The sequence below is a fragment of the Lepidochelys olivacea genome (assembly GCF_965140295.1).
Source record: "Lepidochelys olivacea isolate rLepOli2 genome assembly, chromosome: 1".
In the NCBI taxonomy this organism is placed as follows: domain Eukaryota; kingdom Metazoa; phylum Chordata; order Testudines; family Cheloniidae; genus Lepidochelys; species Lepidochelys olivacea.
Window position 1 is genome coordinate 111,541,513 of NC_140411.1, and position 24,897 is coordinate 111,566,409.

Here is a 24,897-nt window from a genome sequence, read left to right on the forward strand (position 1 = left end):
ACAAAGGGCAATGTCATATTTGGAAACAATTTGAGGGAATATGATTGATAGAGAAAAAAAATCTATACTGAGTCAAAGTCAATTATCCAAATTCCAAGGATTATAACTTCTTCCTGTGATGAACGTTAGATCTCGGGGTAGGTGTTAAACGAACTGCCGAATTCCTATGGAAAAGATGTCACCAAAACTGTTCCATGCAACTTATGTTCAGGTCTTTGGCTATTTTAAAATCTAATTTCAAAAATAAAATATCACTCGGTCGTTAAGTGAAAAAAACAGTTAAAACTTCTTATAAATCATTGCCTTTATCTGTTGGTTTATTACAATATTCAACTCTCCTTTCTTTATCAGCTGTCAAAGGGGAAACGTATTTATTTCCTAAACAATCCCCCCCCACACACACACACTTATTAATTGGTAACTTTTAAAATACATTATTAAACAACTAAAATGTTTGGCTTGTTTTTCCTCTACAGATGTAACAAACTCATTATCATTAGCTAAAATAAACGGGCTACTAAAACACTGAGGGGCCCCATCCTATAATCCTTAGTTAAGTAAATCTCCCATTGATTTCACTAATGACTTCAAGGGAAGTTTTGCCTCAAAAAACAAACAAACAGCAGATTGCAAAATAGCGCCTGGATCCTGCTCCCATTGAAGTCAATAGCAAAACTCTCATCGAATATAGTGGGAGCAGGAGCAGGCCTCATACATTCAATCAAAAATTTCAAGTAATATTATTCTTCTAAATTAATCAAAATGAACGTGAGGAGATTACTACTTAATGTCCAGTAATCTAAAACGAAAATTGTTTAATCTGGACACACAGCATCGTGCTGCTGCCTTGTATATTATAACAACCCTACTGTACAAAAGTTCTATAGTAATGGTGGTGACTGGTATTATTTCTATACTTTGGACAGCCATTAGGGTTACGAAAATTAACACTCACATAAAGTGGGAGAAAAAGAGGGGATATCGGGTGTCCATTTCCCCCCACACTATGAAATATTATTATGATCCTAATACATATATGTGTATTTGTACTATAGAATGGGCATTTACAGGGTATTAAGGATATATCGTCACTTTCGTTATACACCCTTATTTGCAACGCAATACAAAATCACTGTAATCTGTCTCACTGGTCAGCAAGGGAACAAAAATGTTCCCTTTAACGTTTTCACAAAGAATTAACTTGTCCATGTTTACTTTATAGAAATACAAGATGTTTATATATACATTTAGGAGCCTCCGGTACTTTAACACCCCTAGATCTAAATATATAACAATGGCAATTTAGGTGATTAGCCTATATTATGGACTAGGCCTTTGTGTATTTTCAATACTTGGAACAGCCATGTCATTAACTTGTTTAGAAACATTTATGGTCCGAGTCTACAGTCATCATCCAGGCAATGCCCCAGTAGATATAACTCCTTAGGAAGAATGGATAGATCTCTACCACACAATTCGGAGACCGGCGCTGATATAGCCGTGGGAGATTTCTCTGAGTAAGGAGTGCGGGATCGGGCCACTGTCTTTTCAACTCCACATTTAACATAGTAAACATCGAGATATGGACTGGCATGTTGATATTATTTATTAATCTACCGAAGTGTGCTACTATATACAAACCACTGTAACAGCTGCGAAGCTGTTGCTCTGGAAGTCAATAGCGTAGGTTTTAAACCAGTGCGTTCATATGGATGTACTGGATTGATTAAAAGGTCTACTGAATAAATATATGAGAATAATATAGGCTCTCCCAACCATTTCACCACTCCCATCTTTTAAAAGGAGTGAGAGAAAGTTCGGTGAGAATTGAAGAGAGCGTGTGGTCTCTAAGGACACGCAGGCAGAAGATTCAAATGTAAGGCTAGCGCTCAGGAATGCAGATGGTGTGTCCCTGTGGTCCTCCAGCGAACACACAAGGCACGCAAAACCATGCCAACAAAACATTTCATGTCTCCCACCACGCACCATCGTGTAGTCCTGAGACAGGTACACACACACCTGCCCGAGTTATGGCAAGGATGTCACCCATAACTTTGTGATTTCCTGGCTTTTGTAGGCTATGTAGCTAGCACTCTACGTGTTTCGAGTGAGGGGTTCTTATTGTTGCAGGATTCTAATGGTATTTAATTGCTATTAACTCCTCTTTACCTAGCAGGGCAAAGCGCGGTAGCCGTGACCCCTTCTTTGGCCCCTCCCAGCCTCCCCTCCACCCCTAGAATAGTTTATACTTCTCACCTCCGGACGTCACTCCTCAGCGCGGCATGCAAATAATCCCCCGCCGCCGCGTTCCGATTGGCCACGGCAAACTCATTTAATCCCAGTTCGGTGCGCGGTGTATGGCTGCTGGACTCCTCTCTCTGTGTGTCTCTCGCCAGCTCCTCCTCTCCTGATTCCTCCAGGGCAAGAGGAGGGAAACCACAGAGAACAAATTACTGTGCAACTTCTCTCTGGCTCTGGGGGCTTTTTTTTCTCCCCCTCCTCTCTATTTTCTTCTCCTCACTCCCTCTCCCTCTTTTTTACTTATCGTTTAATTACTTTTTTTCGGTGGCTTTTCCTCTCTCTTCTCCTCTGTTCACCTGGGAGCAGCGGACGCATATCACACACAAGCTCTCTAAAAGTTAGCAAAGAACAACAACAACAAAATAGCTCTGTCAAGAATAAGGGGGAGAGAGAGAGAGAGAGAGAGAAAGGAGGGGTGTGCGTGTGTGCCGGAGAGAAAGAAGGACATTTCTGAGTGCTCTGCACACTCCTCCTCCTTGCAAAGTGAAGCAGCAAGTTTGCCTTGCACCTGTTTGAGCAGCTTGAATTCAGATCGCCAGCAAGCCCTGAAAGTGGTTTTCAAAGGAGAAAGTTTTTTTGCCTAAGGTGTTGCCGGTTGTGCTCTTTTTTTTTTTTCTTTTTTTTTTTTTGTCTTTTCTCGTCCCTTCCTTCTTGGCTCTCTATGTTTGATATTTTTATGCTTGGTGCCTGTGGAAAATAAAAAGCTACTTGAATGTACAGCATGATGATGGAAACGGACTTGCACTCCCCCGGTGGAGCCCAGGGCCCCACTAACCTAACGGGCCAGACCGGAGCCGGAGGCGGCGGCGGCGGCGGCGGTGGGAACAAAGCGAACCAAGACCGGGTCAAGAGACCCATGAACGCCTTCATGGTGTGGTCCCGGGGCCAGCGCCGAAAGATGGCCCAGGAGAACCCCAAAATGCACAACTCGGAGATCAGCAAACGCCTGGGGGCCGAGTGGAAAGTCATGTCCGAGGCCGAGAAAAGACCCTTCATCGACGAAGCGAAGCGGCTTCGGGCGCTGCACATGAAGGAGCATCCGGATTATAAATACCGGCCCCGCAGGAAGACCAAGACCCTGCTCAAGAAGGACAAGTACTCGCTGGCCGGGGGGCTGCTCAGCGCCGGCTCGGCAGGGGGAGGCCCCGCCGGGGTCGGGGTGGGCATGGGGGTCGGGGTGAGCCCCGCCGGGGTCGGCCAGCGGCTGGAGAGCCCCGGCGGCACGGCCAGCGGAGGGTACGCGCACATGAACGGCTGGGCCAACGGCGCCTACCCGGGCTCGGTGGCGGCGGCGGCGGCGGCGGCCGCGATGATGCAGGAGGCGCAGCTCGCCTACGGGCAGCACCCGGGCGGCGGCGGGCACCCGCACCACCCGCACCCGCACCACCCGCACCCGCACAACCCGCAGCCCATGCACCGCTACGACATGAGCGCGCTGCAGTACAGCCCCATCTCCAACTCGCAGGGCTACATGAGCGCCTCGCCCTCGGGCTACGGGGCCATCTCCTACGGCGCCCAGCCCCACCAGAACTCGGCCGCGGCGGCCGCGGCGGCCGCGGCCGCGGCGGCGGCTTCCTCCGGAGCTCTGGGCGCCTTGGGCTCGCTGGTCAAGTCGGAGCCCAGCGTGAGCCCGCCCGTCACCGCGCACTCACGGGCCCCGTGCCCCGGGGACCTGCGGGAGATGATCAGTATGTACTTACCGGCCGGAGAAGGCGGGGACCCGGCTGCGGCGCAGAGCCGGCTGCACTCCCTGCCCCAGCATTACCAGAGCGCCAGCACGGGGGTCAATGGCACGGTCCCCTTGACACATATCTGAGCCGGGCGGGAAGGAGAGGGACAGAAACTTGCATTGAACCCGGCTGAACGGTACCTCTGTCTGCCCGGCCGCCGCCACCTCTCCCCTTCCCAGCGCACACACCCCGCCGGCTCCCTTTTTGTACAGAAAATGTTTGGATGTTCTTGTAATAATAATAATAATAAATAATAATAATAATTAATAATTAATAATGAGGAAAAAAGGTAACGATTGCTCTCATTACCTTTTTTTTTTTTAGGACTAGTTTCTAAAACTAGTTTTTGCGTTTTAGACTGAACTTCTGTGTTTTATTGAGACTTTTTGTACAGTATTTATCATTCACCCACGAGGCATAGAGCGTTTTATTTGCTAAAGAGAAAAAAAATCACAAAAGGACAAAAAAAAATAAGAATAATCACACAAAGATCTAGGCGATGCCAACTTTTATACCGCAGAAGCGTTACCCGCTTCTTCCTTGGATCGCTTCTTGTGCAGGCTTTTTAGTGCCTAATTAAGACAAAGTTGATGGGGAAGCAGTTCTCATTTATTACACGTACTAAGACATATCCAAAACCACACGTAAAAGTTTTTGTAGATGTTATTGCGGGGGAGGGGGGGTTATTTGTTTGTTTATTTATAAAACTTTTTTTCCCGACTGCAACATTATTCTTGGTTTTGTAAAACTTTATTGTACCTTTTTTATTTTTTGTTTTGTTTGGTTTTGTATGATTTCTTGTAAATGCATTGTGAATTAATTTTTATTTTAGGCGTTACGAGGGAATTGTGTATATAGTTTACTAAAAAGCCTTTCTGCTAAAGAAAAATCCTAAGGATGCGTTCGTTGAATACTGAGTTAAATAAATTTCAAAGTGGAAAAAGTCACCTGTTTTTTTTTTTTCAATAAACCCGAAAGGTAGTAATTTTATACGCATGGTATGCCTTAAAATATAACCGGTAAACCTAGAAATTGGAAAGGAAATTTAAAAATATGATCAGAAAATAACCGAAAACAAATCCCATATTGTGTTTAGATTTCTCACAATCTATATAAAACTGAAGGGATGAAAGTAACTAAAGTGGTGTAGCTTTTTTTAAAAGATTATTTTAATATCTGTTAAGTATTGTTAAGAAGGCGACCTATTAAAATACTTTCCATAGTACTCATGGTTCATTTTGTTTATTTTATTTGTGGAACTGACTGTCCAAACCTGGAGTAACTTCATGGCTAGCAAACTTTTCCACCTTGAACTAGGTTAGGGGCTCTTATCAGGTCTGGACGATCTGCCTTCCCTTTCCCTCAGATTTCAGACTGGGGATCCCAGCAGCGATGGGGAAACCTTGTCCCGGAGGGATGCAAAGACTCCAGCGTATGCACAAGTTCCTCTCTAATCACCACAACAATTGCAAGAGAAACTGATTGGGTTTGAGTATAATGAAAAACAATCTCTGTACCAAAAATATTTAAGAAGTCCTGCCCCCCCCCCCCAGGGGGCTGCAAACAACGCTGGACTTCACACACACACGCACATCCTCTGTAACAGGAATGAAAGTTCTTACAACTGGTGTGAAAAGCTGTCAAGCAAAAATGATGTATTTGTTCCTAACAGGATCCTGATGTTGTTTAATGCTTTGAAAATTTATTATATTTTTTTCTACGTGTTTATCGGTACCTTGCGATATTCTGGAATTAAAAGTTTGCTGTAAACTTCATTTAATAGTAACGACAACAGTCAGTATTGCATTTAAAAATCATATTGTAGCAAATAAATTTTGAAATTAGTCGTAACATATTTAAACAAAAAATAAGAAGAAATATTTTAACGTCTGGAGTGGAAACATCGTTACAGCAGGCTTTAGAGCATCTTTTTATTGGTGGTGAATAAGTAATTTTTCCATCCAAAAATGGGGCAATGTTAGTTGGTTAATAAGGAGCGGGTTCGGTCCGTATTAGAGATTGCACTTTAACTATAATGCTAACATGACAACTGACATATGTAACTCTTTGGAGTCATTTTGATAATTTTGTTTAAACCACTCATTCGTTAAAGTGATTGCGAAATTTTACTGAAAGATGTCTATTGATTTCTAACAAGGTAATAAAAATCCGTTTTGTAACTATTTGGATCCTTTATTAAACCGTTGTGTGTGCAGGTTTAGACATTCAGCAGAGCAGGCTTGTGAAATGTTCAGTGTACAAATACCGCACACACAAACCAGTACCTTATGGGAAAGCTGTGTAGTTGTGCTCCTTCTAACCAAGCATGGTCCTCTATCTTTCTAATTTAAAATAATCACATTTGTACTTTTAAATATGCAGAATAAATTGAGTACCTGTTGAACTATTTCTTAATACCACACACACACACATATTTCTCGGCTCGTGGTGCAATATGAGTGTATATCTACACGTGTGTGTATATAGGGGTGTATATATATTTAAAACGTTTGGTGCACCCTTGGTACCTGCCCTTTCTCGAAGAGTTACAGAGTAATTGAAGTTCAGATTTATTTGGGGGGGGGGGGAATAAACCACTAAATTTGCATAAACAAAATATAATTTGGAAATGCTGTTGTATGCACTGTTCTACATACTAAAATTATGTAATAATCCTTTTTGGGAAAATAAATATTTGAACAGTACCAAACTAAGTATAGAACGATTTCCATCCACTCTTGGTGAGATTTTTCTTTCCTTTCTTCCTTTTTTGCCCCCTCACTCTTTCCACCCCTCCCCCATTTAGCATTAGCCCTACAAATAATAGAAATATCTGCACTTTTAATTTATCCGGATTAAAAAGAACAAACCCGAATATAGTTAAATAAATTTCGAATATTCTGAGCATTCCTTTCAAGGGAATAAAATCCTCTCCATGAATGTCAAAGAGAGAATTACATGATTATGTAATGTATTATCTGCTCATGGTTTATTGGTTTTGTTGCTTTGATTTTTTTTATTTTTTTTTTAATCGTGTGTGGCTATAGACAGCATCTACAAGCAACATTAAAACAACATTGTTAGGCGGAAAAATAGGGTTAGGTATGGTAAAATAGTTCATTCTTCGGGCTCTTTTCTTTGCAAGTTATATATAAATGAATAATATAATATGCAAAACTAAAGATAGGTTTAAACGATTTATGGATTAAGTACTTTACATCGAAAATGTATGAAATGTTCATCCTCTAACATGATTGACAGAGCTATTAAAATCACCTATATGGAAGAATTAAAAACTACGCATTTCGTTTTCAGTAAAGGAGGAAATTCCAGGCACTAAAAAGGAGGGGGCGGAGGGGAGAATGTCGTTAGTACTGAGCTCTGTTATATGAAGCTTGGGGGCTTTGGATTCAGGGCTTCCCCCCCCCCTCTAGGGGGTAGAGATAAAGCTCTTCCCCCACCCCTGGACACTGCTGCCCCTCTCTTGGCTCCTGGCCTGGCTCCGGCCCTCATCTAGACCTCTTTTGGGAGAAGGACCGGCAGGGTCGGAGGCAGAACTTGCTAAGGGGGGTCGATTCTTTCTAAACTTCAAACGAGAAGGCAAACTTGGCCTTGACTGTCAGCTCTTTTCCCAACGATTGGGGGGGGGGAGCGGGGAGCGCTGTGTAGCCAGCCTAGCTGGGGTGAGGATTGTGCTGGGCTCTGGGATTAGGGTTTCCCGTAAACTCCACTCCCCCTGGGCGGTGGGGGGCATTGTGTAGGAGCCTGAGGGCTGGTAAAAGTGGGGGAGGGACATTGGCGACTGAATACGCTGAGCTCTTGGGGGAGATGTCAGGCTGCATGAAGTGGCCCGCTCGGATACTCTCTTTGGGAAGGGGATGGGTCTCCAGAACCTACCCGCAAAACTGCGGGCACCCAGAGCAAAGCCCCCCGGATCGCCACGCCAGGAGAGGAAGCCCGAGCGATGAGCCTGGCGGTGGGGCGCGGACCCTCCCTCCGAGCTGTGCTACCTCCTCCAGGCAACATCAGCCCTGCTGGAGGGGGTGGGGGACCTGAGCGCTTGGCAGGGCTGTAACGTTTTCTTCTTATTCAGAAAGTAGACCCCTCCCCGGAAACCCCCAGCTAATCCGGGCGGGCGGCGGGATACAATAAAGTAGGGACTGCACCCCCCCCCCCCACACACACACACCCGCGTCTGTGCTTTCCCTTCACCCTGCTTTGCAGCGCGATTTGCTGGGGGGGAAATGAGGCGGCCGCTCGTGTTCCTGCCCCCTCGCCTCTCCCATTCCCCTGCGCCCCGATCCCTCTGCCGACCCCCGCCCACTCCCCTACCCTCTGCTCCCCCTGTTCTGTTCCCTTCCTCCCTTCCACTCCCTCTGCCCCCAGGCTTTTCCTTCCCTTCCTCCTCCTCGCCCCCCAGCCCCCGCTCATCTCCCCCAGCCCTTTAGCGCTGCCCCCTTCCTTTCTTCTCTCATCCCCCGCCTTTGCTTTCCCTCTCCTTCCCCTCCCCCTGCCTGGCGGCCTGGCGGGCGGGGGCGGCTCTGCAATACCCTCTGGCTGTGCGTGTGCGTGTTGGGGGCAGGTGTTCGTGGGCACGGAGCCCCCGCCAGGCGGGGCGGGGGGATCGCCTCGGCCTCCCGCGCAGAGCAAACCAAGGCGCCACAAGTGGCTGCGGCGGCGCGGGGGCTCCAGCCGGGCGGCAGCAGCCGGGCGGCTGCGGCCGAATGACGCAAGGGGCGGGAGGGGGAGGGGGGGGCTGTTTGGAGAGCGCGGGATTGGCGAGCAGGAGCGAGGCCTGACCTCGGGATCAGCGGCCAGTCAAACCCATTTACACTCACCCAGCGGAACGCGGACGGCTCCCGCTGCAGCAAGCGGCCGGCCGGGCAACAGGTGAAACCAGCGTCCCCCCGCTGCGCCGGCGTGGGGGCGGGGGATCGGGCCAGAGGGGAGCGGGAGGGTGGGACGCGCCATCGCCGCGGAAGGAGGGGACAGGAGGCCGCTGGGCTCGGGGAGGGTGGGCCGCTGCCGACCGCAGGAGGGAGGAGGCTGGCCCGGAGTGGGGAGGGGCACAGGCCAAAGCCGGCGGGCAGAGGCACTCCGGGAGCAAGCCAGGCGCTGCCTCTTCCCATGATGTCGCATTTGGCCCCAGCTTTTCCTCCCCTTTCCCCCGCAGGGCAGCAGATGGAAAGGAATCGATGTTCCCAGCCAGCGCAGCCTCCGGCGTGCGGCTCAGCCCGGGAAAGGGCGGGGATGGGCCAGGGCGCAGCTCCCGTGGCCGGACAGGGCCAGTCTGTGTTTCGCCTGGGACGCAGCAGCTAGGTCGGGCAAAAGGGCTCCGAAGGAGACCAAAACTCACTCCGTCCGCTCAGTGGCCGCCCACCCGGACCCCTCCCCGGGCCAGAGCCGCCCCTGCTCCTGGAGGGGGGTTGAAGAAGTGCCAAGGTGCACGTACACAATTGCCCGGGCACTGGCGTGAGTGCGCCTGCAACTTGCCTTCCCATGCGCTGAATCGGGCGGCGCCTGCCCGCGAAACGGCCGCGCGCCCCGCCGCCGCCGCCCGGCTGGCACGTGCAGTGCAGCCGCTGACCTTTCCGAGACCTCTCCTGTGCCCGCCGCAGTATTTCTCGGGGACTTCTCACTCCGCTTCCAGAAGTGAGATAGCCCCAACAGGCACGGCGCCGCTCAGCGCGGTGCCGTACAAAGAGGTACAAGGAGCAGGAGACAACCCCGAGGAGCAAGCACAGCCTGGGCAAAACAGGAACTAACGCCCATGAACCCAACCATCCTGGGAAAGAGTCTCTTGAGAATGGCCCCGTTCCACTTGTAGTGAAACTACACTTATTTTAAGGGTTGGCACCATGTATTGAGAGGAGATCCCCTGGCATGGCCCTTTAATCAGACAGAACTGGTGCCCACTCATTCTGACTTACGTTCTTTACCACCTCCTGGGCTTCATAGGAAGGAGAGACCCAGCTCAGCCCTGGAGAAGTGTAACTCCAGTGGGGAAGAAGGAAGGCTGGTGGTCACAAGGGTATATGGCAGGTTTCAGAGTAACAGCCGTGTTAGTCTGTATCTGCAAAAAGAAAAGGAGTACTTGTGGCACCTTAGAGACTAACCAATTTATTTGAGCATGAGCTTTCCTGAGCTACAGCTCACTTCATCGGATGTATGGGTGTCACTGGTTGAACTGCACCCCGCGGGGACCGGAAGAATGCACGTCCCATATCAAGGGAGCCCCGCATAACCCAGAACGAGAATGAAAGGAGCTCTGAACAAAGGAAAACCGAATGTCACAGGAGGAATAGGAGTAAGCGGGCTCACACAGCTTGTGGGGAGGGCGAGATGAGGGAAGGTAAGGGAGACCCAGAGTCCAGGGAAATGCAGCCATTGCAGGGCCTGACAAGAAAAGGGAACCTGAACAACTCGATTTCTTGCAGTTCCTGTGGTGTGGGGAGAAAGGGGTCTCCAAAGGGCCAAAGGAAATTTATGTGACATGGAGAGGGAGCGCTCACCCGGTGGAAATTGAGACATTATAGAGATAGGAGGCTAGATCCTTTGCTTGTTTGCGTTGGCAGAGCTCCATTGAAGTCAATAGAATTATTACAGTTTACACCAGCTGAGGATCTGTCTCAGGGATCCCACGCAGATTAAAGGAAAGTAGCTCCAGGAGGACAAGAGAAAGGAGCTCTGCAGAGAGGTAAATATTTAACCACCTCCAAGCAGACGGGGTTTGATCCTAGCTTATGTCATCACCTCCAGGACAATTCCTGAGTTATGACAGCAAAAGAAGGGAACCTGAAATACGGAGCTGAAGTCATTTTATTCCCCAACACATTAAAGAGGAGAAGGTTTTTTAGCGTGGAAATAATTTTTATTGCCCAGCAAGGCAAGGCCTGCAGTGGTAATTGTTTTATAGCAGAAGACTTCAAACTTCAGACTTGGTAAAGGAAACTGACCGCTCCGAAGAATATAATGAAATATTTGTCTGGGGGGGGGGGGGATATGCAACAGAAGCTATCAAACAGGAGTTCTGAGGCCTTCCTCATGACAAAAAATGTTGCTGTTTTTTTAGGAATTGGAAACTATTTTTCAGCTTTGCGGTTGGATCAGGAAAACGCTGGTGGACTAAGGGTGATGGATCTGTATGGTGGGGATCATTGGGCAAATCGGCCTGCGTTTGCCTGAGGCCTAATGCAGGGCTTGGGCTCAGATTGCCTTCAACACAGGCATGGAAGGAAGAGCGGGAAACAAAGTCTGATCGCTGATGTAACAATTCCGGGAGTTTGCGAGCAGCGAGAAGAGGGGGACGTTGAAACTAAATGCCTTAGACACTGGCTAGAAAATCAAAACCATGGGAATTGGTGGCGTCTATGCTTCAAGTCTGAGACAGTTTGGGATGCCATGTGAGCATTTTTCTGCACTCTATGTTCTTAAGGCATTTTCCTGCACCGAAGTCGTTGAACTCTCCTGACGAAGCATGTAATTATGTTGGTTGATTAATATGATTCATTCTAGTTAACACGTCCAGGTCCTACTGGTCCAGCTTTCAGTATGGGTATCTCCCATTCATTTGGAGAAGAAGGGATAAAGGGTTCCCACCGAAGGAAGGCTCCTTTAGCGACCTGGAAAAGAGACTCACCGAAAATGCAGAGAAAGGGGGGAATATCTTAGCTAGTCCAAGATGTACAATCGATAGAGGGAGAACATAACTCTGGAGAAGGTGAAGAAGTGCAACTTCGACCAGATAGGAGGGGTCCTGCAGCATGCAGGGGAGTGTGCCTCTTACTGGAAGAACAGGCTGTGCCAGGGCTGAAGAAATAGAGCAGACACCATCACGAGGAAACGTAGACTGGAAGGGATAGAAAGGAGGGATAGAAAGTTTAGCAAGGGATAGAACTCTCCATAACAACTGGAAACGCGCGGCGAACAGCGACACCCTAGGTTCTGGGCGGGATAGTTTACCAAAGGGTGGGGGGAAATATGGGAACCTTTGTTTTCTGGGCCACATTATATTGCACGTACACACTTCACAAATATTCAGCTCTTCTTGAAGGCGGAACGAACACAGAGGAATGACATAGAAAAATTGTTTTGCAAAAACGTTTTTTCATTGGTTCGATCCTAATCAGGTTTGCAAAATTTAATGGGAGACTCTTCAAGTTGAAAGTTTGCAAGCTGTCTTATCGTAAAAGAGACAATGAGTCCTGGAAAGAAAGGCTTAATTTTTCAATCTCGATCAAAATAAAAAATATATACCGCGCTAATTGGGAAAAGGCCAGGCTCTGGGACACTCCAAATCACAAGATGTACATTCTGTGTGTGTGTGTGTGTGTGAGAGAGAGAGAGAGAGAGGATTTCTCCCCTCTTGAAAAAAGTTGAGTAATCAATTATCAATGATCTGGTTGGCGAAACATACTGAAGTGCTTCCTAACTTTACCTATACCTAAGAGCAGACAGAGAGGTTTGTTTGTAATATATGTATGGAGAGTCTACCATTGAGTCACTTCATGGCTCTCAGTCAAACGGTACGTAGTACAGGATAGTTGGAATTCTTTCCAGATATTAGAATTGGAATTTAGAAAATGAACAGGAAAAATAAAACTCCCATGCAACGAATTTACTTTGACCTTTAAAAGGGAGAGAGAGAGAGACAGAAAGAGACAGAAAGAGGACGAACACTAGGACAAGAAGCATCCTTAGAGAACGAAAAGTTTTACAGCTAGGAAAGTTATACCGGGAAAGGGGTTGAGGGTGTATAATATCTAGGCTACCACTTCCCAGAGAGATGCAGATCCCAGAGGTAGTGAGGGTGTTTAGCTAAAGATAGGTAAACAGCCAAAAATCATGCACAGAAAAAAGTACAAACAAACAAAAAACAATAGTGTGTCACAAAATATCATGAGATGAAGAGGAAGGATTATAAACATGCAATGCATTCTCAGACTGGGTATTTGGTAATCCACAATCTGGCATCAAATAACTAGTTTAGCATCTAACAAAATAAGAATGGGAAAAGCGAAGAAAAATAAGCACGCAAATTACATTTTTCGAAACATTCTTGTGCTGAGCTTCCAGTTAATGTGCTAACTTTGGGTAGCTGGAAACCATGGCTAAGAAAGATGCCATTAACGTGTCAGCTAAAAGCTCCTTTTAATACAGCAACTCACAGGTCATAATCTAAATAAAGCCTCTTTATTTGTTTTCCTTTCAATCCGCAGCTGCAGGAGTAAGCCACACATGGTTTTCGCGAATATAACAACATTCTAGGAGCTGTGAAGTGAGCCTAGCTAGATAAGTGGTCCAATCTCAAGATGATAAACATGCCACAAGTTCCAAATACTTAAGATATGAACACCATGTGTTTCTTGACCAAGAAAGAGGGATACATTCATAGACAAATTTACTGACTTTGGATTTATACTTTTGTTGTAAAAGAGACATTACAAACATTTAAGGAAGATGCAGGAAACACCCATTAAAAAGGTCTCTTGCTATTTGCCAACATTATTGGGCAACATCTGGATTGGTACTTGTTTAAAGGAAAACTTCAGTGTAAATTCACCAGATCGTTACTTCTTTAATTACTAATGTGCTGTAGCATGTTCTTGTTCTGTATATCTCTGTGTGTTTATAAGTGAAAGTAGCAAATGTTATTTAAGAAATCTCTTCAACTTTTCTATTGTACCTCTGAATGGAAGCTGCCATTTTCCTGCTAACAGACACGAAATAAAAGAAGAGGGGGAAAAAGACTTGTTCTGCACTGAGATAATTGAGTACAACCCTGGGTTTGGATTACCACGTTTAGATAAATTCCAGTGCAGTGTAACCTCCCTTAGCTGTACCTGTTATCTGAAACGCCCTGTTGTTTAAAATCGGGTCATGTCCCTAGTGTCGATTATTTACATTGAAAATGAGGTTCATTAGCCAAACCTTGGTTGTCAAACGCTATTTAATGTCTCCAGTTACATTAATATAGAGTTGAGAATGAAAGAGAGAGAGGTAAGTTTAGCTTTGTTTTTACTTAGCTTACGTTTGTGTCTTTGGAAATGTCAAGGAATTTCACATGAACTGGCCCCATCCGTCTCTGCAGGGCGCCTTCCATTCCTGCGAAAGACCTCTGTGCCATCACCCTCCTTCAGCTCAGCATGTCGGACTCCACCTCTCCTCAGAGACCAGGTGGAATCGTAGTGCTCTTGGCAGGTGATATCTGGAACAGAGGTCGGGCTGCAGGGGTAGAATTCTGAGTTGAGAGTAAGTGAGGTTTAGTGTCGAGGGTGCACTCCAAAGTGAGAGGAAGGATGATGTGAGCCAGTGGTCCAGCCTGGCCCGACAGTACCACACTGGAGAAAGGAAGTGGGAGTGCCCAGATTGAAAGCCCGCTTTCTTTCAGAGAGAGGCACAGTTTATCTGACTTCGTCTGAAATTCCTGGCCCTGGCTGTACTTTAGCTCTAATCCGCATTCTAAATTCAGTGCTTTTCCTGTTGTCTTCTATATAGAATGAGTTTCTTCCTCCCCTGATTTCCTATTGACTGGCAACAAAATGGCAACTCCCAGGAGCTAAGTTTTTACCTGTCTTTTAAAAATAACGACAACAATATTTCCTGCTGTTTTTAAGTAAAGTCAATGAATGCTGGAATTTGGACAGAGCACTGGAGTTCTCCTTTTAAAGAAAACCTGCTAATATGTGAGACTTGTGGCTAGGATATATTTTTCCTGTGCACAGAACACAAAATAGAAACGTTAATTTAAATGGACACTTGAAAAAGAAACAAACATATTCACAGGGTAATCTTGCAGTACAATAAAAGGCCAAGGGAAAACTCTCCTGTTAAATGAATAGCTGCATTAGGTCAATACCTTTCCTTGTATCGAATCAAAGATACTTCAAATTATAACAGCGTTCTCCCTAATGTTACATCTTAAATATATACATTTCGTATGCGTTTTACAGAATATTGCTGCTTTATCAACACAAGAACAGTAACACAGGAGGTGCAGGCAGGAATGCTGATGCAAGATTTGCTACTTGGATAATTTCTTCAAGGACAATTTCTTTCCAAATAGTGCCTAAGGAGACACAAAATCAGAGTTTAGTGTCTGTCTAGCATAATCTTTTAAACTTCAAAATAAACACAGTCCCATAAATACTATTCTCAAATCGTTCAAGCATTCTGGAAACTTTACAATACAATTATTGCAAAGTACTAAGATCACTACCACTGACCCTTCAACCATACTGCACAAATATTGCCAAATTGAATTCCCCTATTATTTCTCGGAGCCAGCAGACTGCGGGGACGGGCGGGGGGACGGGAAGAAGAGCTCTTTTTTAAAGTGAAAGAAATGTCAGAAGTCTGTAGGAAAACGGTCTAAAGCTAGATAGATTAGTATTGTCTCTTGTTCAACCTACATGTCTCTTGCAGGTTATTTTTTTCTCTAGTATAAATGTAATTTAATAGCTGAGGTTGATATTGTTTCACTTTCAGCTATCTGCTCTATACTCCGGTCTCATTCTACACTAGATGATTACCTGACTATCCTATATGCACAATTTAAAGGGAATTACCTATTACTTCAATTATTTGTTTCTTATCAACTGATGTTACACTACAAGGATTTGCATTGAAAGGACACAAAGAAGGAGCAAGTCATGGCACATTGCCAAATAAAAGAGTAATGTTCTGGTGAATTTAGACTAAATAATTTACTGCTATATAAAAGTGGAAAAGTGGAAGGTGAACCCTTTGACCAATAAATCTCTTCTGCATGTGAAACCCTTATCTTGTCCCCTCCAATATATTCCACACTAGGAAGCCATCATCATTGGCTCTGGTTTGTTATTTGTAAACCTTGATCTTCTGCACTCGGTGTCCTAAATATGGATAATTAGCATCAGTTTATCACGCCTCTGCATATTTTCTCTTCTCTCCAAACATGCATGCTTCTATTGGCTGCCATTCTGTCACAGAAGATTATGGAGACAGATTGCAGAGAATGAATGTGCTAAACGAGATTAGGAAGGAATAGAAATAGCAACTTGGCCAATAAATTCCTCGTGAGAGCCTTATCATACAATTACACGTTGACTTGTTTCACACTCTCCCAGCCTCTTAATCCAACGCCCCCACCAAGAATAAAATTTCACTAATTTCTGAATTACTGCATAGCCTCATGACTTGTCACCGAGAATGGCTGGAAGAAGCAACACGGTCGAAAATAGCACATCAAACTTCCAAAAGGAAAAGAAACGTTCAAGGCAGAAATGGCTGGAGGTTTAAACCATTTGTGGGCATGTTTAGAAGTGCTGGAGCCTCCACCGTTTCACGTGGCAAGACTTCACCACGAAACACTGGCACGTTTGCTTTTACCTCCAAACTTTTGTTTTAAAAAAGACACCGAATTGATGCTTCTAAATTGTTTAAAGTTCACGTTTGCTGCACTGAAATATTACTGCTAAACACCGTACAGACGTGCCAGACAGCTATTGCAAAACTATTTACTTTTCTTACTAGTTTCTTGAACGTCCCTGAAATTAATGTAGTCAATTAGGAATAGGTTAAGGGTCTGGTAACACTGCTGGGACAATACGCCTGTGCAGTTACAAGAAGTAGGTGTCCATTCAGATCTTTGGGAATAATTACAACCAGTGAAATTGATGAGATATTTTCAGTGTGGATATTAGAAACCATGACTTATATTATTTAATATTAAAAATCAAATCAACCTACCTATGTAGGTAGGGACAGTGAGAAAAAATCTCAATTTTTAAGAGACTAAAGAAGTATTACTCACTCCATCCTAGACATGTCTACGTCTTGCATAGTGATGCTACTGTCTGTGGTACTGTTGTTTTAGTTATTTTGGATAAACGGAGGGAGAGAACAAAAAAAACCCCACAGAAGTCCCACAGAGAAGCCCTCAACTCAATGGAACTAAACTAAATACTATTAGCTTGTGTCCTACATGTTGTTTAACTGTTTTAGCAGAGTTAAGATTTTGGCAACTTTCTGTTATTGTAAAATGACTGCTTGAAGGAGACCTTATCTGTATGAATGGAGTTGTTTTTTAAAATAAAAGTGAGTCCATAGCTGCCTTTCAAAGCATGAGTTAAACTATGAAAAAGTAGTGCCAACTGCTTTCAAGTTGACTGGCACCATTTTTGCTGCACGCTATCCCTATGTCAGGAGATGCTGAATACGTTTAATGCAGCAAGAAGTTATATTTTAATTACAAGTGTAGAGTGGATTCAATTAATAATGAAGAAAAGAAAATACGGTTGACTGGGAACTTTTCTTAAAACATCTAATCCCAGTGAAAAAGAATAAAATACTCTAGACAATATATTGTATCATAAAACTCTACTGAAAATAAATGATACTGGACTGAAAGATGCCACCTTTGGAATTTTGGGTAACATGGCATCCTGAACTGCAAAACAGAGCGTACATACCTGTTGGTCAGACCCCTTACATCAGTGGGGGGCTGAAGGGAGGTACCATCTTACCCTCGGGGATACTATCTGTAGATACTTTTCTATAAGGAAACAATACATTAAATCGTTTAAAAACCTATCCTGCAAATATATATCTAGAACCAGGACAATGGGCATGTATAGAAACTCCACTCGCAACGTCCCTGGGCCCCTAACACGTGGAATCAAAGAGGGGTTATTTTTTGGATGAGTCTTACACATTTTATAGCTTTTTAGTGGTTTGTTTGTAATTCAAACCTGCCTTTCCCACTGATCCTTGCCCATGCTTCCTTTCCCACATTGCAGCATGTCCACGTGCATAATTGTCCATAGCTGAGGGTCACCTTCCTCCATAGCCTTAAAACCATAATGTTGCTGAAAATATTGAGACGATAAGCCTGACCTGGGGTGATACTCAGTGAGGAAGCCGCGATACCTGTGTGTTACAATAGCAATCTTTGCACTCTGCAATCACATGACGTGATATTAACACACACTCCCCCGCCCCACACACACACACACACACACACAAACTTTTTTTTTTTTTTTGTATATCCCCTGAATTGGTTAGTTACATCAGGGAGAGGCGTTTGCCATTAATCTGGGAACAAACTGCTAACCTCGGTGACTGGTATTTTAGCTTTTCTTTTCTCACTTTTCTTAGTGTGGGGAAAGCAGTAAAGCTTGTGTGGACTGATTGTGAGGGGCTCCGCTGGAATTTGGCAGCCCAAAGGCTTGGAGAGCAGCCCCATGCTGACTCCTATTCAGCGGGCCAGTTTTCCGCGAGCTTTGGAAGTTTCACTCAGCCGTGCACTCAATGGCTTCACAAAGCTGATTACAAGCTTCAGCGCATTCCTGAAGGAGCCAAAAGCGACGCAGGTGCAAACGAGCCGAGGGAGCCCCTTATCCCGGTGACAGAATGGGACAAGCTGGGAAAGGCTTGGACCACACAAATCCAAGGCTCACCAGGCAGCGGCAAGCCTGCCTTGGGAACCGGGGGTCATTATCCGCTCCATTCAGCGGGGACCCAGAGGCAGCCGCACGTACCAGCACTGGGGACAGCTCCCCGGCCCCTGTGTCCCAGGAGACAGCAGCGGCTCTTCACCGGACACCTCCTCCCAGTTTATGCCAGCCGCCCTCCCTTTAAACTAGCGCATAGCTGCTACCTTGGGTCTATTCCCCAGCCTCCTTCCGTCTCCCAATTGTAACTCAGCGTACAATATCTTTTAGCCCCAGAGTACGAAATACCTATGCTTTGTTTGTCTTTAACCCCACACACATGAAATCTCCCTCCCCCTCCTTCCTGATATAAAATATTGCTATAGGATCTAGCTTGAAATCCAGCATGTAAAATGAGCGGATCCTAAATGCCAGGCTCTCGATTGAAGTTCCTGAACACTACATTTTAAAGTGTATCTTTTAATGGGGCATTTCAGGGAGAAATAAGCAGATCCTGCCTCGGTCTCTAGGTAAATCCAATTCCCATATAACCTTACTGCAACTGTCAATATCTAGTCATTGTTTTCCTACACAATGAAAGCAGCCCCCCAGTCCCTGTCCTGCCTCCTTCCCGAACGAGTGTGGGGGTGGGAAGGAGTCGAGGAGGGGTCTCTTTCTTGGCTGAAATGGGCGTTGTTGGATTTTATTTGGGGTTACTGGGCGACTCTCCCTCTCCCCCGTTTCTGACTTCCCTTGCTTTTCCCTCAGCCAGGCGAAGAAGCCGCAGTCTACTTTGCGGTGAAATTAATTACGGCCCTTCCCCGCTATCAATTACTGAGAAATCAGCCTTTCCTGCAGAGAGGAGGAATAATCAAGGAGCTTTGAGTCTGGGGAACCTCGGACTTGAGCGTGCACAATGCAGCAAGGGAATTGCAGGACTGCTGGTCAATAGTTTCATATGCAAATAGGACCAGCCTCCACGTTACTAGGATGATTTTATTTTTTTTAAGGACTGTATTATTGCGTTGATTTTTAACAAACCACCCTCCACATGCCCTCCCTTTTCTTACAGCGAGGGGATCCTTGCTGCTACCTCTTCCTTGGGGCGCATTTCCTCCTGGTTTAGCTGCTGTCCCACCTCCATGTTAATTTCGCCCCAGAGAAATGAAGGCAGACTGGCTGGTCGCTAATATTAAAGCGATCTCCCAGTCCCTGGGCGCTCCCGCTCTCGCCCTTGCCGTGGCCATGCCCCTGCACGATCGTGATGTGCGGCTGGCATGGCAGAGGCATGAAATCCCCCCCCCCCCAGCACCAGCCCATGCCCTCCCCCTCCCGCTGAAACCCCCAAGTTCTCGTTGTCTTTCCGGTTTGCAGAATGTTGAGGAGGCAAGGCAGCGGTGCATTTGCTTGTGTGGAGCGCACCGCCTGCAAGCGGTTGCCTTGGCAGAAAGGTGCAGCTTTCCGATGTTCTTTTGTCTGATAACTAATTCAAGTTAATGCGATCTTTATGTAAAGCTAACAGCGGATAATTGTCTATTTTCTCGCCAACAATCTCCATCACAATCACTTATCTGGAAACCTGCGGTTGTATTAATCGCTATATTCCCCGAGATAAGCGTCTCTCGAATTATCAGTAAACACTAGAGGGAAATTAAACAAACTCCAGAGCCACTTAAGTTTCCTCTGCAGCTTTAACCCCATCCATTGGGGGCGGGGGGGGGGAGAGGGAGGACAGAAAATCTGGGACCTAAATACAGAGCTAGGTCGCAGTAGGTGAGAGATAGGGAGGGGGTACAGGGGAGATGGGCCTGATTTTGTTTGTTTGTTTTATGTGACTTTTGTGTTTGAGAAATACAGCAGCAACCTCTGTTCGGTGTCTGGGGCTCTGCCTTTTGTAGCATGTAGCAAGGCAATTCTTGTAAATCACGTAATTAAGTGTATTAGAAACTTCAGGGGGGAAAAGAAGCCAGGAGATAATGCACTGAGAGATTAACAAAAGTTGTATGGCTTTAGTTGGGTTCTACCAGGGAGAAAGGAGTTCCTCCTTCTGAAAATCTCCATATTAGCAAATTTTTGGCAATATTTATACGAGAGATTTATTTAAACCTCAGGAGAAAAAGAGCGAGAGAGTGAAACTTCGGTGGGAATATGTTTTACTGCTTAGATCCCATCAGTTCTGTTAGGTGTAAAGAAATTATAGTAAATTGTTCTGGAAACCCCTCAAGGGAAAACATACTCGTATGGCAAAGATTTTGTCTTTTTGAGATGAAGTCAAAACAGCAGTGTCGAATGAAATTTATTTTAGGGGTAGGGGAGGGAGAGTATGGGGGTGGGGGGGCGGAGGGGGGTGTTGGCGTGCTGCAACAAAAAGCCAGCCCCTGACATTTCATTCGGAAGCCTGGGACAGTACAGAGTTTTCAACTCGTGGGGAGGGGAATGCGGTTTAATCCATCCTCTCCTCACTCATGACCCTCGCAGATAACCGCTTTCTGTCTGCCAACTCAGAACACAGCCCCTTCCTTTTCCTGGAAAATAGCGGATTTCAGAGTGAAGCTGTGCGCTGCTTATTAATAATCACCATCACACTTAGTATCTATACAGGGGCTTTGCATGTTCATAGCGCTTTAAAAACACTAATTAATTAATCTTGCCGTTTGGTTATAGAGCAGGCAACAAAGAACTGTAAAGCATGACTTTGTCCTGTGGTTAATTTTTTTAAAATAAACTTTTACATATAAAAGCCTTTAATTAAGCAGCTCTCTTTTTGGCCGCGGGGGCGGGGGGGAGGAAGATGGAGGGGGAATAGATACTTCTGTGATATTTTTATATGTAAAGGCATAATGTTTCCATTAAACAACTGATTAGGTCTTTCTAAATACTAAAACTGCTTGAACTCTGCGGTTGTTTGTTCCTCTTGAGCTGCAGGTTCCCAGGGTAGCTTTTTCTTATGGCATTTGAGAGTCATCCCACTTCATCTCTCACCTGAATCTTGTCATCTCTGCCATCTTTAAGTGATCTGTGAACAATGCAGGTCCCTTGGACAGCCCAAGCTGGTCAATCAGGCAGAACAGACTATGCAAATGGAATGGAAAGGCGAAGCGATGGAGAACACTGGCTCCCATTGTCTTGAGAATTTCAAAGCGAAGCCCAGCTGCAGCAGCGTTGCTGTCTCGGACCTTGGTTGCTACTCTAATGTCATCATTGCAAAACATCAGATTTTGAAAACTATACACTCTGAATGCACGAGCAGCCCTCTGCAGAGATTTCGCTTTTCCATAACACGTTTGTCAGGCACAAAAACCTAAGGTTGCCTAGGGAAGAGGCAGGGGGAGGAGATTCGAGCACCATTCTTTGATTAGATTTATAGTTTCCTCTTATTATTCAATCATATACTGTTAGATAACTGTTGTGGATCTGATGCTAAATGTCCTCCCCCTTAGTTTTCTTGCAACGTGCCTCAATTTCCTGTTGCCTCTAGAGTCAAATCAGTTTGTCGGTTATCTTCAACTTAGTTTATATTGTGTTTTAGCAGTTTTTGAGGGGACCTGACTAGCTTGCTCCAGTCTTGTAAACTGCCAGTGAAACATTTCTTAAATCTTTGTTTGCAGTTCTTAAAATATGTAGAGCGTTGCAGGGTAAAATAGTTAGACTATGTCTCTGCAAGTAATTAATACAGAAACGTAGTTATGTTTTAATGAAGGCTCTGACATTTTTGAGCAACCAGTTTTTAATGATCTTAAATAGCTGTCCCTATTAAATATACATTAAAGCCCTGCTTAAGATCTTCAGTTTCCAGTGTGAGGACCACAGTTTAATTCCTTAGATGCTACATAAAAATAAAACTTCATCTTAGTAGAATTTAACGCTGTTGAATTGTTACTGTGTATTTTTTCAAGGACGAGATCTCTGAACATGTTTCACTTACAATTTCTTTTCCTTTTCTTTTGCCTTTAGATGACTTTTGTGATCACCATGTGGTTAGCTGAGGAAACGCCTCTCTCAAACGCCTTCATGTCAGGAGACTGCACCTAGGAGCATACGTCTATGTAGCCAATGTTTCCCCTCCCCCCGCTTTCTCAGTTATCTTTCAGGAACTAATGCACATATAGATTGATTATATTACATTATGAAATGGTGGAATGTTCACACATTTTAATCCAGACTTTAATTTAGAACAGAGCATGTTTAGTATTCACGTGCGAACAGGGAAAAAAGTGTCATCTTGATAAAACAACTAATCTTCAGTGAAATCTAATCGTATTTTTTGCAGTAGCATATACATTTCAACTGACCTTTTCTGTTCTATACGTTAACTCTTTTACTGTAAAGGCTGTGATCTTTTCATGAACAATACGAGTTCAAGGAAAGGGTTCAGACAGGTCTTAATACTGAAGTTATCTAGGATTAAGGCATTCCCATTAAAAGTCATTTCGTCATTTTCAGAATAAAGTGACTGAGGCTCTAAGAAAAAATGGATGGGATTACCGTAAAGAAACGAGAGAAAAAAACAACCCAAAAGCAAATGAGATCATTACATTATAACAGTTGTGGCATTTGATCTTCTGGCTGCAAGCTTTTTTTCACTTAGGCGAAGAGAAACCCGTTTCCAATCCTTAGTACACAAAATACAAATTATGGTTTAAAAGGCAACCAAAGAAAAAGTCAACATAAAAGCCCCGTTTCATGCAAATAACCAAATGCGGAAAGGGAGCACACAGCCCTCCACTCTTCCAGCCCACGCCATGTCACTGGTCATGTTTAAATGGAAATTGTGTATGTTGGAAATTCTGCACCGTTTCTCTCAAACAGATTCCGGGAGAACATCTCCCCAACCCCTTTTCTCCACAGTAAAGCTGACCACTGAAAACATAAGATGTGCAATCTCCGCATCCAGTTTACTTCCTGAAGATGCCCTGGGTATACCTCAGCTCCGGTTGGCCTTAGCTAACCCGAAATGCAGACAGCCACAGAGCGCCAATGCTGGTCACCGGGGAGGTCAGAGTCTGGGTTCCAGCGCCCGCAGGGATACCTTCACCGCTGTTTTTAGCCCCACACCTCAAGCCAGAGGCAGCTGACTGGGGTGTTTAATTGCTGTGTAGAAAGTCCAGCCGCAGGGTTTGTTTTGAGGTGTAGACATACTCATTAGCCAACAGATAAAGCAACGTTTGCATGGGACCATCACAGGTACATGGGCCAAATTCTCTGCTGGCATAAACCAGCGCATCTCTAACTGGAGCTCCGCCGTTTGACCCTAGCAGGGAATTTGGCCTCCTAGCTAACAAGTACGTCGGGCAGAGGGTAATTAGGTTGCAGCTAGTAAAGAGGTCCAGTTGTCCCTCCACTCACATGTTGTCTCTTATCTTGCTGGTCAAGACCCTTCCCCAGGAAGGAAACTCCACTGAAAGGCCCTGCCCAGGAACCTGGCCAGTCACTATAGTCTTTAGTATCCTTTTTTTAAAAACTGGGCCTCCGCCGGCCACCTTTGGTCATGTGCTCCTTTCTGTTTACACCGGAACCCCGAAGCAGATCGGGAGCCCCAGCGCCAGGAGGAAGCATAAAGGTGCCGAAAACTTCCGCCTCCCCCTGCTGAGCGGGTTCCCCTTCCAGAGAGCAGCCGTGCGCTCCCTGGGAGCGAGCCCCGAGGCGTGGCCATGGCGAGCCTGGATCTGTGTCTTCCCGGGGCTGCGGGGAGGGGGATGGAGAAGGAGCGATGCTGGGTCGGGAGCGAACTTAGTCGAACCGGGAGGTTGACAGCTGCGGAGCTGGGTAACAGTCTCCCTTGTCTCATGTACCAATCTTCCCCATCAACTCCCTCCCCAAAGCACACTTTCTCCCCAAGCCTAAAGCCTTTCGGAAAGGAGCGTTGTTGTCACATCCCTGAGCCACCTCCCGCCTGCCCCGGCGCCAGGTGCAGCGCGCTGAACTGCTTTGATCGGGTCCACATTGGCTTGTGCCCTCTTTGTATGCTTGTACAATCTGGAGCGTGCTGCCTTTGCCTCCCGCCTATCATACCACTCAGTGTGACCAGATGCCACGATTTTATAGGGACAGTCCCGATATTTGGGGCGTTGTCTTATATGGGTGCCTATTACCCCCCACCCCCTGTCCCGATTTTTCACCCTTGCGATCCGGTCACCACTCCATGATGTGACTTTGGCACGGGTGGCTACTGAGTTTCCCAGAGCTCACCCCGTACACCACCGGGGTGGTGGTCACATTGATAGGACGTCCCAAACAAACTTTAGCGAAACCGGTATCCTTTCTCCCCCCGCCGACCATCGTCACCCAGAGAGTCTTCTTCAGCTGTTTGCTCTGCATCTGCTCCCAAGCCAATATTTAAAACACACCCGCTGGACTCTTGCAGAACGCAACTTCGTCTGCGCTCACAACTTTCCACTTCCGCCCCTTCTCCCCAGCCGCAGCACCCCTGGTACATTCAGCCACAGTTATCTCTG

At 45.7% G+C, this 24,897-nt stretch overlaps 1 protein-coding gene and 2 long non-coding RNA genes across 3 annotated transcripts in view; 2 read left to right on the forward strand and 1 right to left on the reverse strand.

The window, feature by feature from the left end:
• Positions 1-22,686, forward strand: part of LOC311526603 — a 30,980-nt gene extending 8,294 nt beyond the window's left edge. The window contains exon 2 of the long non-coding RNA XR_014713065.1: positions 22,397-22,686. This is a non-coding gene — a long non-coding RNA (uncharacterized lncRNA). The remainder of the gene's footprint in view (positions 1-22,396) is intronic.
• LOC311526594 lies at positions 86-2,639 on the reverse strand. Its single transcript, XR_014713062.1, has 3 exons — positions 2,557-2,639; positions 2,257-2,414; positions 86-164 (listed from the first exon to the last, which is right to left on the reverse strand). It is a non-coding gene; the product is annotated as an uncharacterized lncRNA (long non-coding RNA).
• On the forward strand, positions 2,943-4,278 carry SOX1 (SRY-box transcription factor 1). The gene has a single exon (XM_084639783.1). It carries the CDS (start codon positions 3,014-3,016, stop codon positions 4,115-4,117), a length of 1,104 nt encoding a protein of 367 aa, XP_084495909.1. The 5' UTR covers positions 2,943-3,013; the 3' UTR covers positions 4,118-4,278.
• Positions 22,687-24,897: the final 2,211 nt, after the last annotated feature.